The sequence below is a fragment of the Anguilla anguilla genome, chromosome 10 (genome assembly GCF_013347855.1).
Source record: "Anguilla anguilla isolate fAngAng1 chromosome 10, fAngAng1.pri, whole genome shotgun sequence".
Classification (NCBI taxonomy): Eukaryota; Metazoa; Chordata; class Actinopteri; order Anguilliformes; family Anguillidae; genus Anguilla; species Anguilla anguilla.
Window position 1 is genome coordinate 16,503,325 of NC_049210.1, and position 17,610 is coordinate 16,520,934.

Consider the following 17,610-nt stretch of genomic DNA (forward strand, 5'->3'; position numbering starts at 1 on the left):
TGACACCTGTTAGCGTGTAAGACACCTGACTCTACTGAGCTGACAGCATCAGTAACCTTCCCTCTTCTTTGGGGTAGGGACATACCCTAGATTATTTACCTGGTATTTTCTTGGGTTTGTTTCTTGTGTAGTTTTTGGAGCGACCTAGTCATCTTACAGAAAGGGAAACACCATTAAACAGCCCGCCATGTTGCAGCGTCATGCAGCTGACACGAAACGGAACAGCTCTGGGCGACAGCAGAGCCCCAGTGGCCTCGCTGACTTGTGCGCCTCTTGCGCCTCCTCAAGGAAAGACTTTGACTTCAAAACCAGGACTCGCCTACGAGCTCTCAGAAAGGCCTTGGTGCCTGAAACTGAGAAAGCAAAAACCGCTTAACGCCCTCCAGCAGAAATGGCAAAAACGAAATATGACGACAAACAAGTCCTCTCTTCCTCTCTCTCTGTGTCGTTCCTGTGCCTGGGAGATTTTATGAATAACTGTGTGTGGGAGGACTGTGGTAACTTCTCAGAGATGTCAGACTTGGAGCTCCTGTAGGAGACATCCCCCTGACAAAACAATTAAAAACAAAAACAATTTATGACTGAAGAGTGGAGATGGGGGAAAACTGCATCCTTAGCTAGGGAAAAATACTCCCACGTGAAAACACAAGCTTTCACCAACCCAAAGAGGATGTGGGTGGGCGTTATGAATACAATAATAGGCTACTTGTTCATACATGCACTTCTACAGAACTAGGAAAATTTAACCATACCCTTTTTTTTTTTTAGTAATTTAGAAATCCTTCCTGGATGGATATTTTCTGTCCCATATAGAAGGAAAAAGAGGATGCCTGGTCAGTACACTTAAAATAACATTAAGGTGCTCTATCTACATGTGTCATGTGCTCCTCGCAATAATTGAATATCACTCCCAACAACTGCCTCACTGTCTGTATTTAATTTACAAGTATACATTTAATATATGGTACAATATTTAATATTTTTCTCACACTTGAAGTGTTCCTTTGTTTACAGTGATTATTTTGTAATGCATCCTTATGTTGACTGGGTTTCAATTATGGATTATGTATACTACAAACTTTCAGATACATTTATCTTTCACAGTATAAGTGTATTCTAAAATGTAAAAAATGTACAATATGAAAGAATACCCCTGTTGTAATGGCTCCATATTTGTAACATAGTTATGTTACTGTAAACCTAGGTCTAATGAATTTGTCTGAACAAATGAGGAGGCCAAGGACAGCCTTATGAAGACACAAGTCGTTATTTATTAATTATTTAATCGTTTTTATATTAAGTAAGCTGTAATTAGTTGGCTAACATTAACTAGCATGAAGAATTTTTCTGCTCTTAGAAGTAATTAGAATGAACAATTTCAGAGTGATTTTAACCCTTGTTAACATTTTACAATTGGACCACTGTGTACAGTATAGATGTACTGTCACATCCATTAGAACACAGGTCCAGAAGCAGCCCAGTGCCTCTGGAATTTCATACTAGCATTGACATTCACTCGAAACAAAAAGGAACACAAAATGGCAGCTCCAACAGACCAGAGTAAAACACTGAAACAAAGCAGTAAAACACAATTTTTTTTATTAAATACAGTATATGCTATATCATTCACTCATAATATATACATCTCGTCATTCACTGAGAACAACAGGAAGGGTTTTGGTAAAGTCTCTGTTATGTTATTTCATGGTGGTGGGTGGGTAAAGAGAACAGATCAGGCCACAGATAAGAGCTTGACAGCTTGTCCCCATGCCTCTCCATTCTTTTATCTCTCTGCCCCCCACCCCAAATTTTGAGTGTCCTGGAAACGTACCAGGGCTTGATGTCTGGATTCACTGTGCTCAACCTGTACAATACCATCCTCTTATTTACATCCATCTGTACAATGTCCGATTCTTATTTACAGTTATAAATATGATAGAGAAAGGGGGACTACCTGAGGACTGAGGTTCCTTACTTATTTAGCTTAATCATTCCATGAGCCACATTATTGCGGAGGTAGGACAAGCTGTCCTTCTGCTGCTGATGTACACTGGGTCCAGAAACATTAAAAAAAAAAAAAAAACTCAACAAAAAAAGCTCAGTTGTACCATGTCTTGCACCAACAGTACTTGCCTCATTTCACAATGCAAAGATACAGTTAAAGATGACATCACTCCCACATAACCGCCTTGAAAACTGGGATGTAAGCTGATTGACATGGGAACCTTCCCCCTTTGTGTCATGAGCACCATGAAAATGAACCCCCACATCACCTTAGGAACACTCTGGCTGAAGTCCAGATGCACTGAGAGGCTGATAAAAGGGCCCAAAACATGACTCATGCAGAGAAGAGGAAACCGCAGGGCCTGTGATTGCTGCACTGGGAATAAACAGGAAACAGGAAACATCCTTTACTACTCTACCAACAAGCCTATCCGACATTTACTTACACCACTCAGAGAGTTTTCAGTGCAGGCAGCGCTGTCATGTGTGTGTGTGTGTGTGACAAAAACGAGAAAAGGTGCCTTGTAAGAGTGAATAAGACTTTTATGTTCCTTGCCATGTGTGTCTGTAAATTGGCATGAAAAGGAAGCCACAAGAAACAAGCTGGTGCACTGAGCTCAGATGTTATCTAGCTACAATCAGGGAAATGGCAGACTTCCACTGTCTGCCTTCTGATACAAGTGAAAATGATACATAGTACGTTAAAACAGGTACAGCTTTTTAGTTTGCATTTAGCTGAGTAATCTAGGTCACGAGCAAGCTATTAACAAAACTTACCCAATCCACTGATGTGTAGTTACTATACTCAAAGGACAAATGTAATAAAAATTAATCAATAAATAAAAAGTAAAATAAACTAAATTATAACACCATTTTTAAAAAAATCATCGCCTTGACAAGTTATTGTCAACTCAAGTTTAACACTAAAACATGTTTTTCATTTTTAATATGTGTACCTTTTACATGAGGACATCTCTCCCACTCTATAGACACTGCATTCATGTCTGTGTTAAGAACAGACTAAAGTTTGAGACCAACTGTGAGCTGTAAGGTCACATGATCTAATCTAATCAGGTTCTGTTCGGCCCTCTACAAGACTCCCTATAGCCACACCAAACATTTTTCCTCTAACTGGGTCACCTTAAACTTGAAAATCATAGCTAATTAAAATATTCCTAAACACTATGGGTGTGCAGAGACCACACTATCTGTATCCGTTCAACCAACAAAATGATCTGCATTTATACACGCAGTTGTAATGACGGTGGGGTGGTTGCAGACAAATGTGTGATTTAATGTGCACATATTTATTTTCTGTTCAATGCTCACTTTCCCCACTAATTTCTTCTTTTCTTCTGGAATACGGTATTCAGGTTTGGATATACCCCTACGAACCAAGATGATCTGCAGCAACTACTGACAGAACTGTCTATGAATTTAGTTTGTTCACATCGTACTAAATGAGTTCCATTTTTTACCATTTTTACCTTCTTCTGGTTGACTGTCATTTCAAAGCAGTGTCCAGAACATAAGTGGTCAACCTGCTCCAGAATGTGTGAGATTACTTCTGAAATAAGATGAAGATCTTCTTCTTTATGAGTGTATGCACGTATGCGTCTGTGTGTGTGTGTGTATGTGCGCTTGTGTGTGGACATGTTTGTATGTGCAGAGTCCAGCTGCACACAAACCCCCCAACCCCCACCCTTGGGGCCATCCTGGTTCAGTGGTGCTTGTGTTCCTGTCTTTGTGCCAACACGTTCGGGGTCTGGCCCAAGTCCACCAACACACACACAGCTCCTGCATGTGGCCAATAACATCTCAACAAGTGTCCTCTCCAGACCAGGGAAAAGGCACACGTCCGAGCCACTGTCACAGTTTCTCTGTTTGTTGTTCATTCACATCTTTGAGTTCTGTTCCACCCCATTTCAACATTCAAAGTGTTACTCTCCTACCATTGCTTAGTCATCCTTCCATCTCAAGTACATCCCATAGCTTCTGGGGCAGGGAAGGGGAGGGATGTATCTAAAGAACTAAAAATCCCCTCTCAAAAACAAAAAGAACTTAACAGCACAGTTGTCAAGTCTTCTAGTGTTTCAGGATGGAAGTTCCTCACTTTTGGCAGCATCCACATGCCTTTTTGTGCAACTCATACTTCTTCCTGGTATTTAATGAGAAATTCATTAATATTATCTTTTCTTTTAAATGTGTCCTTTGTGTGCTGAACGTTTCATTTTTTAGGAAGTGGAGTTTGTCTCCAAGACATTACCACAAAGGCGAGAACACAGTACGAGCCTCTCCTGAACTTCCATCTATATCACAGAATTGCCGGAGAAAGCCCCACCTCAATCCCTTCTCTGTCCCAGCTCAGCCTCCAGCAGGGCTCCTGGGCAGGGTGTTGTACGGGTGGGCGTGGCCAGTCCCTAAGCCTTGTACATGTTCATGGGAGTGGAAAGAGCCAGCTGCCCGTTTGGTGCCACCTCGGTGGCCTCGTCCTCCAGCAGGCCCGACACGTCGGCGTTGGGGATGCTGTCGTGGTAGCTGCTGAAGCTTATGTTGTCCTCCTTCAGCTCAATGGTCCAGAAGGGGGCGTTGAGCTTGCGGTTCTGGTACTCACGGTATGTGTAGACCCCGCCCACGAAGCCCATGAGCAGCACCACCACCACGATGATGACAGCCAGGATTATGATGTTGAACTGGGTCCAGGAGACCTCAGTGACGGTGGCGGTGGTGTTGTCCGTGGGACTGCCCAGGCTGGTGAGCAGGGCTTGAGTGGTGGCCGCTGTCCGCAGGCTGGTGGAGTTGGCCATGGAGGTCATGGTTCCAATGGGGGGAACAGCAGTGCTGGTGGAAGTAGCACTGGGGGGGGTTGTCGCTGCAATAGTGAGCTCTGGAGCTGGGAGGGTCTTTACATCTGAAAGAAAACAGCAAATGGCATGGGGACAGGTAAACTGTACACATCGCTACGGTGTGGGAACTTAGACAAATGTGTCCATAAAATAACTTGACAATGAACAGGCAAATGTGTATGCAAGACGCTACTCTTTACTCATGGATCTCTCTTTATTGCTGGGCTGGGTCAGCAGTCATCTAGTCAAGTCAAGGTTAGAGGAATGGTGAATTTGTGCTTCTGGTATTTTTTTGGGAAAAAGAAATCTGTTTTGAAGGAAACAAACTACCCCTACAACTTCCCCGAGTGAAATAATGGTAAATATTGACTCACAATTATAGTGGGGGAAAAAACGAAAGCACAACAGAAAAAATCATTTTACGTGATAACAACCAGCCCCGGATCAATTCACGGCTAACTGGAGAATTTCTCATTCAAACCCCGTCCTCAGACGTAGTGAAAGTCTCAGCACCTAAAGGACCCCTAACCCCCTCCCCCCCCCCCATTCGCAGCTCGTCCCCGACCCCCTTGCTCGTACCAGCGGGGGTGCAGGTGTGGTTGAGGGCGTCCCCGGAGAAGCCGCTGGCGCACAGCTGGCAGTGAGGCCCGGCGGTGCTGTTGACGCAGCTCAGACAGTGGCCCGTGTCGGGGTCACACAGGCGGGGGAAGGTCGCTGGGTCGCCGTTCCCGTTGCATTCGCAGGGTAGGCAGATGCTGTCTGAGTTGTAGTAGCCATCCCTGCACTTGTCACAGTTGGGGCCCTCGTACTCCGGCCTGCACTGGTCGCAAACCGCACGCCCACTGGATTCTGCGGTGAAAGGCAAGACAGGAAGGCCTTTCTCAGAAAAAACTAGTCAGGATAAGTCACTGGTGACTCACTATAAATTAAGTATTTAAAAAATAGTTTTCCTGACCTACAGTGCTCAAAGAAGCACTATTTTCCTAACCTTAATTGTATCTAAATAGCATGAAATAAAAAAGAAATACCATACCTTAACCCTTATGCTTACTGCATTCCTAACCCTAATCCTCACTGCAACACTGAAGCCCATTTCCTGCCCCAGGAGTGATTTTAAATATGTGATTTTTCAATTAATATTAATAAGAAAAGATTGACATAATATCAATTTAAAAAAAGGATAATACAAACTAAATGCCATCAATTCAATTAGAGAATTACATGGACATCTGCATAAAGTAATTTATCCTGAAAAATCAATTTAAATGTAAAATATCAAAATAGTCCAAAATGAAGGACTAACCAAGCACTTTCCCTCCCTCCTGAACATAACCGTAGAGTTGCCTCAACCCCAACACTTGCCATTTTTCTAAACCTAATCCTAATTTCTGGCCCTAATTATAGGGTGTTGAGTCATCTCAAAAAAGAGATTCTTCTGTTAAAACAAATAGTAGTAGTGGTAGTAGTAGTAGTAGTAATTTATTTCGGTCCTTATTAACAATTTTCCAAAAAGAATGCACATAGAAATAAATAAATAACAATAAGGCATTAAATGAAAAACATTAAAACATTAAAACTTAAATCATTTGGGTCAATGTAATGTAATGTAATGTAATGTAATATCATCCAAAATCAACGGTTAATCAAATTTGTTCAGCCATAGAGTGCACCTAGTTTCACTTTGTAATCACTATCTGAAACAGTGCAGATTCAGAGCATAGTAGTCATTAGAATGTGTGGGATTCTGAGCATGACATTGCTTTAAATGGTAGAGTCTTATTGGTATTGAAACCTAAATGTCATAGGTTTGATTCCCAGGTAGGACACTGCTGTTGTACCCTTGAACAAAGTACTTAACCTGAATTGCTTCAGTTTAGTATATCCAGCTATATAAATGGATGCAACATATCTGCTAAATACCTGTAATGTAATGTAATGTCTTATGCCAGATTTACGAGGCTTGAGATCTCTGCACTCAGCTGAGGTCAGTGCACCACATTCTAATCTTTTACTACCTGGCAAAGTTCATCCACGTAACTGTGTACTTTCACACAACACAAAACCCTAAAATCCAGTAAAGATTCAAGATGCAAAGCTCTGGGAGCAGATTCCATGTTTTTCAACACAAAAATAAAAACAGGGCAATATTATAGAACAAGGACATGCAGCGGGCATAGCTCCGCTAGATTGCTAGTAAGGATAGTGACGTGCAGTAAAACAAAGGCCTTGCAGCAGGTTACCGTAACAACACTCTGGCAATGCAACCCTCAGATTCAAGATAACGACAGTGTCCTTAGCTAGGGGCAATTCTGCCCTCAGCTGACTGGCAACACGTTTGAGTGAGAGGCCAGGATCAAATCTCATCTCGGGCGAGTGTTTCTAATTCGTTACACATGTACATACTATAAAGAAAAAATATTTCTTCACTAGTGCCTCTTGTTGACACTGCTGAAGATAAGATTTTATCTCATTGAATCAAACAGCCTACTCAAACACTTGAACTTGAACTAGCACGGTTGGGTTCAGAATCTTCTAGCATCTAAGATCAGAGCACCACTTCACTCACTGGGACAGACAGTTGCCCTCTTGACACAGTGCTCAGTCTGACAGAACCAGTAATGGCTGTCCATCACTGTGGCCCATGGCAGTCAGCCAGACGAGGGCAGTGTTTTCTGCCTGCCACTGAGGCGCACATTCCATAACTGTTGTTTGTCACTGTAACCGACAGACATCTACCGCCCTCCCTAGGGCAGCAGTGTGAATCACAGCCACACACTGACGAGCACTCTCAGCAGTGCATGAGCTCTGACCTCACAATGAAATTCAATGAAGATTAACAGACCAATGAAATTGGCTCAGTGTCTCTTGTTAATAATCCTGGCCATAGCTGAGGCCCACCAAAAATGGTGGTCATTGCTGTCCCATAAATCAGAGGTCTTCTTCTTTACTGCAGATACGATATGAGAGCTGAGACATTAAACCTGCAGCATTCATCCGGTCCATGAGCTACTCCATTGGGGATTGTGTGCCTGCCCTTCCCCTGCAAGGGTCCAAGATGAGGTGTTTGTTAGCCGTTGCCTCCTAGTGGTGGGAGGAACTGCTTGCTCTGATCAGGTGAGGAGAGTCTCTAACCACCTCCTGCTGTCTTCTGAGGACTCACCCCTACAGACTAAAACTAGATCAGTGCTGAATTTGTACATCAGGAGGCACTGGAACAAAAATGCCCATGTGAGGGATGAGGACGAAGTGACTCAGAGGTCCCGGAAAAAAATAAATAAATAAATAGTAATAATAATTTGTTTAGCATTTTATTCATTATTCAGCTGGGAAATTGTGACATTAGCCACCTAGCATGTAAACTAGCTAATGTTAGCAAGTTTAGAACACCCCTAAGAACCTATTGTAGTAGATACTACATAAATATATGTATATAACTCACAGTTTGATGTCTACTCTGCGTAAAGTGCAGAGCCTTGATGTTTAATTGTTACAAAGACTCTTTAAGTATGTCGCTGTGAAATGATGTATTGATGCTGCTAGCCATCCCGTTCACAATAACTGGGTTGATTAACTATCTCCATGCCTGTCTCCTAGACCACTGGCAAGAGTTAGGAAGCTAGTTTATCTAACATCTAGCAAAGGTGTGATTATATGATAGAGTATGCAAACTTAGCTTAACTTTTTTGTTGTTTTTATCCAGAAGTAGTAGAGAATAGAATATCTCACTGAACAAAAAATATAAAATTGTTTTCTTGTCTTGTGCACAGAAAAGGTCTGCTTCATACAATCAGCAGATGCACTGCCTCGCCCCTTCTGATCTGAATATTATTGAAAGCACTGACAACAGCTAGGTGGCCAGCTTTAACTAGCAGTTGAGCTCATAGGACTTGTTGTAACTATCCCTTACAATAATCAGCACTCTCTTGAATTCTTGAGTGGCGGTAGGGGTAATCACTTCATTGGGGTCATCAGGTGGGCACCCTCTGTCTCTGGTGTTTCGTTGATAAGCTGGCCGATGGGATAGTGACAGTACTTTCTGCGCTCTCACCAGTGGGACAGTGCACAGGCTTCAGTACCGACAGGAATTCTATTTTTTAATTAATAACACTTTTTTTCTCAGACTTCATAAGCCCCCTGACAGATGAATCTTGGCAAAAGATTCCCTCCATCCCAGATTCCCTCCACCCATGCTTTAATACAGGGTGGAAGATGCTGGATCCACGTAAATAGGTCCCGGAATGCTGGCAGACTGAGAGGTCCCGGATCCTGTTACGGCAGGATCCCTCACAGATGAAGCACTGGCCTAGCTCCCTCTTATTTACATTGGCCCTCGTTTGCAACGTGCCCAACATGCCCTTTAAGCAGCTGTGTGGCACAGGTTTGTGCTCAACTGGCTCATTTGTGCTGTATTGCTTATTGTCCCACATGCTATTCTGAAAATAACAATTTACAATAAGAATAAAGATCAGACATTTAAAAGAATAAAACATATTATTATTATTACTATTATCATTATTATTGTTATTATTATAACAACAACAACAACAACAACAATAATAATAATAATAATATTATAAATGTAAATGTTCTACAACGCATAACAAAGAAATGGGGATGGGAAAAATAAACCATTTGTCACAACAGTTTGGCTCAGGTAAAGTATACAGATCCACCTCAGGAAACATCCAAACTGCTCTAGGGTTAGGCAACGTCAAAGTTAAGGGGGTAGGTAGAGGGTCTTGTTTTTCAGGAAATTTAACAAGGTTCATGCAAAAACCTAGGTGACTACACAGAACAATCTTCAAAGAGTTCTGCTGAGCATTACAGCGTTTTAAAGGCCTGTGATAATATAGGCTGGCTGTGTGTTGTGAGCCAAGAGCCCCACCCACTAATTACACATTGGCAGACTTGTTAAATGGGTGAACTCATTGTTCTTCCACGCTCCCTCTCAATTTCACTCTTTTACAGACACTCAGACAATTACCAACAGGTAGACCAATGAGCTGAAACAACACAAAACAATTTCCTTAAACATATTTAACAGTTGTACTCAATTGAATGATAATGAAAATGAAACGAGGTCAAGGGTGGAGGAACTTAAAGAAACTGAGCAGTGCCATTAAATTAAATGTGGAGCAGCAACGAGAGAGGGTTTAACAGAAAGCTTTTGTGTTGCATATTCAAAGCAATTACCCACATGTGCAACTCAAGCACGATTAGCCTGAAAAGCATTTGAAATGCATTGCAACACCAGGGCACATTAATGCTTCATTTATTTTATGCTGTATGCACTTTCTCAATGTGCTCTCTCTTAATTAGCATTAAATGTTTTTTGCATATTTCCGAGCAAATGGCTGAAAGCTGTGGCTGACAGTTTTAACCAGGGCAAGACTTACTTTGGCCGGCTGCTTCCTTCTGTTCTGAAGGACACGCAGAGGTGGGCAGTCAGCCCTGTTCGCCAAAACTCTGCCCCATCAGGGCACGCAGGCAAAAAGGGAAGTGTCGCCCAAAGCAATCCATGAACCGTGCGAAACAAAAACCAGACCGCAGGTCGACTCAGGCCACAACTTCCTGCTATTGGACCTTCTTCGGTAGGGCAGCCACACCTTTCGATCAATCCAACCAAGCAGAACGAGCAGAGCCCTAGTCTTCCAGAGCCGAACGCAGCAGATTTACAGCCGCGATCCTCCTACCCAGCAAAATTCCCACGGAGAACGGGGTCAGTGCTCGTCAATGATCAACCGCCGTTGGCTCCCAGGTTTCCATGGTCACGCAAGAAAGCCCTGGTGATGCCAGCAACCTCACAGAGGGAGCAATAAATCAGGGCACTGATCCCACACGCCGCAGAGACACCTATGAGTCAACTTCCTGAGACTACTGTGGTTCCGCAGGCACGTAGAGATACAGCTCTACAGAGACGGATAGTGGGAGGCTGAGTAGGTGGGTCTACAACTCGCAATTTAGTTCCGGGAGTGAACTCCGTTTATTTAAATAATGCAAATGCCCAAAGAACAAGCCGCAGCCATGATGTTTGCATAGCTCAGAATGATTAATCCAGTGTTTCTCCGTGTACAGGCTTGGAGATTTTCACTGTGCACTGTGCCTCTGATTAATTTGCTTTTACTGAGGTCTTGATGGAGTGCTAATCTTGCCATGACAACCCCATCTGAATGATGACAGCCTTCAAATGCTAAAGATAGTTTGCTGTCAGTGGTGTGCTTTTGCCAGCAGACAGATGCAATTAAAGGTGTTAATATACATATTTTTGTTCTACATCGGAGCTTCTATCTTCCAAAGTTTCTCGGTTTTGCCCAGCCTTAATTTGTTGGTTATTTCCTTGGCTCCACAAATGTGAGTTGATTACCAACTGGAATAATATTTAAGTGGAAAAATGCCTAGGATTCATTTGCATTGCTTGAAACCTTTACAAACACCATAACCACACAGTTCTTTGGCAAATGAAAAAGACGTCAAGTGACGTCAAACCCAAGTCTGCATTCAATCGACATTCCAAAGAGAAGCTTACCAGGGGCCACAGTATATGGCTCCTGAGAGGTTCAGTTAGCAATGGCAATAAACATATATGTAGGTAGATGGGTGGGAGAACATAGAGTTATGCAAATGATATCCCTTCCAGTGTACAGTCAACACAAACAATGTCAGTGGCTGCTCCTTTAAGAAGAAAAGCACACAGTTCTGAGGATATGGCCGGAGCAAAGAGCATCTGGAGCCCTCGGCCGCGGCAGATATTAACAATACAAACAAGACAAACACGGGGCTGCTGACTACTGAGTGTGGATGGATTTAACAGCCTTTTTGCATTTCACAGGGCCCTGAACAGGGGGGGTTCTTCCTCCAACACACAGGCCACCATTCACCACTCTGGAGACGGTAAGCAAAAAGGCAGAGGAATTGTGAACATACGAAAGTGAGACCCCCCCCCCCCCCCCCCCGCGAGCTTATTAAACCGAGTCCTAAATTATGTGCCTTTTCTTTATGATTTAGATGTTATCTTCAAAAAGGCCTCTTATGGGAAAAATTATCTGTCAATCAACCATGAAATGAACAGACCAGCAGAGAAGCAGTGTGACAACATTACTCCATTAACAACTTATGAGACAGTTCAAGCACGTGGCACATTCAAAATGCACATGGCATAGTTCATAATGCACCTGCTCTGTTCAAAGGGGCAATATGTTATTTGAAACCCCATCTAGTGTCCACAAGGGAGAACTGCAATTCCTAACCCAAAGCATGACACCGCCTAGCGGCTAGTTGCTCTCAATCGAAACTCCGCCCCTGCGAGTGGTTGTCAGGTTGCTCTCAATCGAAACTCCGCCCCTGCGAGTGGTTGTCAGGTTCTCCCACAACCAGTGTCTTCGTGTCTGCACAGCTAGTGCTGAATGTAGTGTGACAGGAAACTGGGTAGGATCCAAAATGTCAGGCAATCAGACTTGGGACGTGTATTGAATAATAATATTTATAAAGCAACTAGTGACGTGATTTGCCTTATGTGGGGCAGCTGCATGTGGTGCTGTTTGATCTGCATGTAGACTAACATTAGCTACGAGAGAATGATAACTTGACAGCTAACATTAGCCATCTTCACTGTATATGCAGCTTGGAGAATATTATATAATAAGGACAGTAAGTTGACTGAGAACCTGTTCTCCCTTGACTTCCCCATTCACTTACTCTTAGTAGATGTTACACCTGGTCGCAACAATGATTTCCCACCCTACCTCACTGGTTTCGATGCCCTCACATGCAACCCAAACTGCCAGAGACCATACCCCCCCCCGCCCCGCTTCCCTCCACCTTGTTCTTAGAAAGAAGTGCAGATGAAAGTCTCTTTGTTCACTCTGGGCACCAAACGGGGATTTTAAGGCTCCTCGCACACCAACCTGACAGCTCCTGAATAGAAAGCAGAGCAGGCCTGTGTAGCTTCCTTGTAGCTGTGCTCGTGTGAGGGCACAGAGCAGTCGGTTGCTGACCTTTCCCCTGCTCTCTGGCTCAGAGCCTCTGCTCATTTACAACTCCCACAAACTCTCTCCCTAGATGTTTCTCTAACGTGATAATGAGCGTGTTGCATATTTCAGTGAGACATCACCTTTCTGTTGCCCCTCCCTAAGTGGCTATGCAGCCGGGAGGGGGGTGGCAAGGTGACTCCTAGGGGGAGTCCCTGTGGATTCCATCACCAGTGAATTAGGTAAGAGTGCTGCCCTCCCAGTACCACACCCCCATCCCCCTTTCCTGAGTTCTTTGATGGCAGGGTTGGGTGAAATAGGAGGAGTGTACATTTTTACATTTTTACTGTTCTCTCAGCCGGGAACTGTTGGGGTAGGGGGTGGGGAACCACGGATCACCGAACAGCAATGAGTCACCGCGGGATTGGCCCACCCCGGCCAATCCCTCATTTGGACCCCTGCCATCTTCAATTCCCACCTCGGCAGGCAGCATAAACCAATGTCAGGTGACCAGCGCCTTCCTCATCTGTTTCACATTTATGGGGATGGGAATAAATAAATGAATGATGCCTTATTGAAAGTGGATTGCAGATCATTTATTATTATACAATATTATTTATTGTATAAACCGATACAGGGTGTGGAATATGATAACCATCTATGACCGCACCTCGCTGGCCCACTGGGAAAGTGGCAGAGAAGGACAAGCCACAACCCCATAAACTGTATTGCAACAGTGACTGAAAGGGCAAGTTGTAGTTTGTGAAATTAGCTTCCAGTAATCTGAATGGTTCTGGTTTTAGGCAGCATTATGTCATTATGCCGAGGTCAGTGATTCAGCTGGTGCCGAGGTCAGTGATTCAGCTGGTGCCGAGGTCAGTGATTCAGCTGGTGTGAATCGATATGTCCACTTGGAGCGCAACCCACACAACTTCAGCAAGATTTGTCAAAAGAAGTAACTGACCTAGGAGTCAGCACACTTATCTCACATCAGTGTCAAACTGGTCAGGCTTAGTAGTGTATCGTAATACCACAGCATATGAGCCTGACAACTCAGGCTACAGGACAGGCTGACAGGACAGCAATATGAAGAGGCTATTTTGGAGAGTGCCTGGTTGAGACCTCAGAACTGCACTGGATCATACTCGTACTCCACAGAGAGAGCAGAATGGAGTAGGTCTCGCCAGCTGAACATGGGCTTTTGCTTTGAATGAGTGCACGTATCAATGTCCAGGGCAAGCAAAAAAAGAAGCCCAGTCACTCACCAGGGAGAGGCGAAACTACAATGTATATCATGAACCGTTTTCTCTGCGTGTGTTTGGCGGGGGGGGGGGGGGGGGGGGGGGGAAGGGGGGTGTTCAGAATTGAACGAGTCTCCCTTGAGCAGTAAGTCATCCGTAGTCTAAGGGCGGGAGCGCTAACTCTTCTCTGAGAATACGCGCATCAATCGAGCGTGGCTTCTCCAGTGCCAGCTGCAGCAGTTCATCGTCAACAGACAACGGAGTGAGAGACGGGTGAGCGACAGCGGTGTAAAAACTCATCTCTTTTCGGCTCGTCTGTGTCGGATACAAAAGCGGGTGGATGTCAGATATGAATTAGTTGTGTTTCCCAGACGAGGCAGGGGCACATCCTCAGAGCTAACAGGCAAGAGGTAGAGTGCGCAGGCCTAGCGCGTAATCACAAAAAGACATCAAGCTACATCAAAACAATCGGGCCCCACAGAACTAATCCATAAACATGTCACTCTGAAAATTGAGAGTTGGTAAGGGGGTGGGGGTGCCTGCATCTGGTTTTCGGTTCATGAAAATTGAGCGCATTTGCAACACGGTTTCACCACAAGAGAAAACTTTTTTTTTTTGGCCCCTTTTGCTTGATTTAATCAGCCGATTACTCCACTCCTGCCTGGGCTGGCTGTCTAGGAATCCCTGGGTTAGAGAGAGAATGAGAAATGAGGTGTGGTTAACAGCAGGATTACTGTGGACTGAGGTGAGGTAACTCCCTTTTACACTGTCACTCACTCACTGTACATTTATAAAAGGCAGGTTTGGAGTTTTTCTCAACAGCACACACTGCTGTCTCTATTTGTTAATTGTAAGAAAGGGCTGATAGTTGATAGTGTTCAACAGTTCAGTAATCCTGACTGTAGTACCTCTGGTTTGGCACTGCTGTACACATGCTACACAAAAAAAAGAAAACACAAAACAAAACAAACAAAAAAAATCGACAAGCATCGCATGATAGCTTGAACAGCCTGTTAAAATTAAAACTTACAAAGACAACAAAAGTGAAAAAACCAGTGCATTCTCACTTAACAGGACTACTATGAACAACAAACTCAATGCACACCAGTGTGTGCTATAAAGTACTTGCTCCACCAGAGGTTAGCATGGTATAAAAGAGCATAAATATATTTCAAGGACTGAGTGAATAATAGACATACAGCGTAACAAAAACAGACAGCAGTATGCACTGTTGGATCAAAGTGCACGGACCACCACCTGCAGCTGATTACAATCAGTGACAGGACAGGAGTCAATCCCACAATGCCTTGGCACAGATGACCTGCACTGAAATGGGAGGGGCCAACCTTTAAGACTGCCCAAGCCCGGCTGATGAATGGCGTCAGCCCGTTTTCGCCAGGCTGAGCACCACTGCTCATTTCGGGTCAGCTTCGGGGCGAAGGCTCCGAAAGGTGAGGGTTAAATTCCTGACCAGGCTGGAACAGCACAAGGGTCAGGAGCCATTATTTAACTGGGCCCTGCACTCGATAAGCTTCGCGAGTCAGTAGGAATGTCCGCAGATTGATTCCCACCCCCATATTAACCAGGACCATTGGACACCTGCACAGACTGCGGTATTTTTATTATAACTGAAGGACAAACACATTGCTGACCGCACATTCCTGTGGCGAAGGGTTTATCTGCATCAGTGACTGGTGAATTTATGAATGCGGTTTGCTAACGCGGCGGCTCGACGAGGCGTGAGGCGGTGTTTGAACACGTCTGCCTCGTCAGACGTCGATTAAAGGCCGGCCCCAAACGGCCCGCTCGGATGCGCTCCGGCACGGCGGTTATCTGCTCCGTCCGCCCCGCCCCGTTGTTCTACAGAACCCTCCGCCAATTCCATCACGAGAAAGACCTTTTGCGTTAATTTGCCGAGATCTCTGAGCTCACCAAAGCAGGGAAATGGAATCGAGCGAGTGAAATTCAAATTCTGAAAAGGGTTGGGGGAAATGTATTTCATTATTTCTTTTGAAATTACGGTCTCATTGTGTACAGCGACATGACCGCACTGACAGTGACAAATTGCCAGCTTTGTCTACCCCGCCAACTGCATTAACCATCCCGAGATTTGCTTTGGGTCAGGCTTTTCTGAAAACATCTTTAGAAAAGAATTTGAGTGAGTGTGAGTCATTAATGAAAATGAAGCTCACGTGCAGGTAAGATAGAATCAATGATTTGCATTGGAATAATCATTTCTACTGCGATATGAAGCAGGGTAATGGCAACGGCACAGCACATAAGTATATGTGTGTGTTGTACAACAGCACCATCCCGGAATTCAAAAGAGAGGCGTGAGCCTCCCCATCTGTTCACCCACCCTACAGCGCGCATAGCATTTATTCTGCCTGTCACAGGTATTTACATTGAGGTCCCCTCACACACATACTCAAACGCATAGACACTGCACATGCATGCTGATGCACACATATAAACATAAGGCATACAATTCTTTAACATCATTTACGATAGAAAAGAATGAGAGATTCTGGTCAGGTACATAAAGAAATGGTCTGTCTGATATATACTCAGGCCTTTGGCCACACAATTCTTTAAAAGATAAGAATAAAATTTGTCTTAAAATAGTCTAAACGTGTCCTCTTTTTTGTTACTCTTAATAGTCTAGCAGCCGCATGTTGTACCAGCTGCAAGAGAGGTAATGCGCGGTCGAATAATATGTCCCTTTGCTAAATTAAGCTGAAAGCACATATTTGAAATACATGCAAACAAGCACACACTCACACACGAGTGCCCCCCTCCCCCCCGCCACACACACGTAAGCAAGCATTGCACATACACACACACACCCACACACACACATGCACATAAACGCACACGCACACACACACATGCATGCATGCACATACGCATGCACACCCACGCACACACACATACACACATACATGTGAAAATGAAAGTAAAGCTTGCGCAGGCTGGTAAAGGGCAGAGAAAACCACAGGGTGGTGATAGAGTGAGATTTCAGCTTCTCATCCAGCTCTTGACAGCAGCAGCACAGTGCTGATCAGTGCAGGGCGCTGGGGCCCTGAATATGGATGGGCTCATTAGGGGAGGACTGACCGGTGCGCTGCTCCGGATCCTCCATCACCTGCTCCTCTCCTGTTCTAAATCAGCAAACCTGAGACATGCACATTACCTCCAATACTGTCTGGCGATCGCCTTGTTGAACAGGATCGCTGAAAAGCCATGCATGGGACTGGACTGAATCTGGTGATTGGATTTAGGTCAGGCAAGAAATCATTCGGTTTTTTATGGCCACTACCACAATGGCTTTATGGGTGAAAGACTGGGCTGCCAGATTAGAAATAACCCCTCAAAAATGAAATGCCTGAAGCTCCCAGAGAGGCCATGGTTGCCTGAGGTGCAGGCGACATTCTGAGTTTTGATGAGCTTCCTTTTGTAGGTTCTGCTTTATTCACATAGGCAGAAAGCAGATAGTAGCAGAGAAGGCACCATAATGAAGAAAGCATGATGGGGGGGGGGGGTGGGATCTGG

General features: G+C 44.3%; 1 protein-coding gene across 1 annotated transcript in view; it reads right to left on the bottom strand.

Moving 5' to 3' along the window:
- Positions 1 to 1,582: 1,582 nt before the first annotated feature.
- The window catches only part of LOC118206799 (multiple epidermal growth factor-like domains protein 9), a 90,112-nt gene continuing 74,084 nt past the window's right edge, over positions 1,583 to 17,610 (bottom strand). Inside the window, exons 5-6 of the mRNA XM_035379874.1 lie at positions 5,430 to 5,699; positions 1,583 to 4,915 (exon numbers count right to left, since the gene is read on the bottom strand). Of these exons, the coding sequence (XP_035235765.1) occupies positions 4,425 to 4,915; positions 5,430 to 5,699 (761 nt within the window). The 3' untranslated portion in view covers positions 1,583 to 4,424. The remainder of the gene's footprint in view (positions 4,916 to 5,429; positions 5,700 to 17,610) is intronic.